We start from the raw sequence: 3,026 nt of genomic DNA, 5'->3' as shown, positions 1-3,026 counted from the left end.
CCCCCCCCCCCCCCACCCCTATCACTTACACTCACATCTTCTGTGATTTTGTTTTCCTTTTCATACCAAAAGGCAAGATTTTCCAAAACGCTATTAAAACAAAGCAGAGCATTTTTGTTTTCATAACAGTCACAAGGTGTTCTTTGTCCTGCTCAGAGGTAAAAGGAATCTTGCACAGCTTGTAGAATGTGTAGATCAGAGTCTTTCAGAATACGATTGTGTGGTTGTATAGACTGACATTTTCTGAATTCTTAGCTCTATTATACTGAACACACCTACTATCACTCAGAGACTCAGAGAAGGGTTAATCATATCAGTTCTGGCACATTACCAACTAAAGACCATCATTCCATTTATCCAGAGTAACAATATCTTTGCTTAGAATTCACAGTATTTGTCAGTGAATACATCACAGTGTATATTTATTACCATAAATTCACTCTTCAAGGAGTTAAATAGATGCCAGGAGAGCAGTGCACTTAAAAAAGTAACAAAAGCATTGTGGGATCTGTAGAGGAACACAGAACTCAACTATTATGAGAAGGATTACACATTTAGATAGGTTTGCTTTAAAGCCATACATCCTGGCAACCATGTCTCTAGACCTCCTGCAGTGCCTCCCTGTCAATGGCAACAGGACTCTCTTAATCTGTCCTAGTAGCTGCAGCAGTGACAGCAGAACTAAACACTTGTTGGCTCAACTTAAATTATAAAGTTTGTCTGCCTTAAAACTTTCAAGTTATCTGAAAAAAAGTGTTACAGTTGATGTTAATGTTCAATGTTTGATGAAACAAACCGAACGTCTTAAAGTGAGTTGACAAAAAAACTAGCTGGCCCTAAAATTGAGGGAACTCCAGAACACTTTGCAGCTAGTTGCCTTATGTCTAGGGTAAGGGTTATTTCTTAGACTTTTCAAAGCTTTTGTTATAGTGTATTGAGAGATGCGACACCTGTAGGTGCAGACAGATAGGCTAAACAGCTGGAGAGAAAGATAGATAGCAAGAGAAAAAAATTATAGTTATTTCCATATCCGTCTACTGCACCGTATAACGCAGTCTTTCTAACTCCATCACAGTCTATCCAAGACTCAGATGATGTAATCTTTTTATTATATGCATACAGTATGTGTGCTTTTAGGTCTCATGATTCAAAGTTACTACAGATGCTGCTGGTCCCACGATTCACGATGCACTTCCTCCCTGCTAAAATAAAATGCCAGTTGCTTTGACTGCATAGTCCAGGGAAAATATGTGTGTGCGTGCGTGTTGAGTGTGCGTGTTGAGCTTATGCTAAAGCCACATGGGTGTTTGTGTCTTGGGGCTCGGCGGAGACCTACAGTCAGGCCGGTAATGAGCAGCTCTGTGCTCGAGGCTTTCATATGAGTTGCCTCTATTACTTAACTGCTCAGTGATGGGAAAAAGCACAAATAATATGGATTTGTTAATGAGATGCACTGAGACGTGGAAAACAAATCTATAACCTCCTGCTAAGATTAAAGGTTTTGTGTAGAACTGTTAGCTGTTACGTAACTGACAGTTGCTGACACATGCAGGATTCAATTGAGTGATACTTAATCACTGGGTTTGAAAAAATGTATACTGTATGTGTGTCTGATGTTGTTGGCATTGTGTTTGGTTTAAGGTCTGCTAGAGAAGGTAACTAGACTTTTTACAGGAGGTTTATACATCTGTTAATTTGTAGTTTTGCTCAGCCGCTATATCTCTCTTTTTGGTTTGATGGTTTAGCTTCAATGGTCCAGTTTTTTGGGGTTAGTTAAATAATAGGAAATACACTTACTTGCTTTCTTGCTGAAACTTAAATGAAGAGATGGACACCAGCTGTGCATGAAATATAAGCTAAAACTGGGGGGCAGTAAGCTTAGCTTAGCATTTAGACTGAAAGCAAAGGAAACAGCTAGCATGGCTCTCTCCAGTAACGTGTTGCACCTTTTATCTGAAACGTAAAAATGACAAATCAAAAAGTCAAAATTCTAAACTACTCCTTCACTATCTCACAAATGTGTAAATATTCCAGTGATACTATTGGCGATACTACTACAGAGTAACGGATAATTATCATGAATGAATGAACACAATCATTCATGTAGTAAAAGCCTACATTAATAAGTGGAGACCACTAGATGTATAAAGTCTCAATTGGCCCACTGAACAGTGTTTTGCTTCTCTATTCACACGTAAGGATATTACCATTTTTAAAGACAACGAATGACTTCCTCTCTCATTCACTTGATCAAAGGGTAGAGGCTACATACCTCCTCTTGGCTGTATAAATCTACGGTTGGGGGACAAATTAAGGAAAAAACAAACTCCAAAATCTCTCATATGTGTGACTGCAAAGGTCATGCGATTGGAAATCGTTCCGTGGCCCCTCATGTCCTGAATGGAAGTATCTGCACAGGTTTTTCCTTTCATCTGTCAGTCCTTTGTATGTTTTGAATACACTGGTGCCAATTGCTTGACAATTGATATAATGATCAAGCTCCAAAACTATTATTATTATTACTATTGACTGTGATTTGAAATTACAGTTAGTTGAGACTAAAGACACACACAAAATTCAGTACTGCTGCATCCAATCTAATCAACTTAATGTGACCCGGCAGGTACTTCCTATGGAAAGTAGTGACGGTGGTGCTGATGCAGACAGCGTGGCAGGACTCCCTCATCTGGCCTCTTGTGATCTTCCTGCTCACCTGCTGCATTTACCCGCTGGCGTCGAGCTGTGCTCACACCTTCAGCAGCATGTCGACAAGGGCACGCCACATCTGCTTCTTCTTTGACTATGGAGCCCTCAGTCTCTACAGCCTGGGTAAGGGTTAGTGGGTTCACTGTCACTCTGTCCATGGTTCTGGTTCATACACTGAGCCCTTCAAGACTATTGTCAGTAACTTAGCCAGTTTGTGTCAGTAGCTAAGTTTCCATTCGAATTATCCGAAGTTCGGTACAGAAAACTCATCCTAATAAAGCTGGTGAAAGTATGTTTCCATCCAACGGCTTTAAAGCGAA

General features: G+C 40.0%; 1 protein-coding gene across 2 annotated transcripts in view; it reads left to right on the top strand.

Moving 5' to 3' along the window:
* Positions 1 to 3,026, top strand: part of paqr5b (progestin and adipoQ receptor family member Vb) — an 11,332-nt gene that overhangs the window by 1,722 nt on the left and 6,584 nt on the right. For both annotated transcript variants that reach the window (XM_032520006.1, XM_032519997.1), the window contains exon 3: positions 2,624 to 2,829. In XM_032520006.1, the coding sequence (XP_032375897.1) occupies positions 2,624 to 2,829 (206 nt within the window). The remainder of the gene's footprint in view (positions 1 to 2,623; positions 2,830 to 3,026) is intronic.

Source organism: Etheostoma spectabile, chromosome 1, assembly GCF_008692095.1.
Source record: "Etheostoma spectabile isolate EspeVRDwgs_2016 chromosome 1, UIUC_Espe_1.0, whole genome shotgun sequence".
Lineage (NCBI taxonomy): Eukaryota > Metazoa > Chordata > Actinopteri > Perciformes > Percidae > Etheostoma > Etheostoma spectabile.
This window is presented reverse-complemented; position numbering and strand designations above follow the sequence as displayed.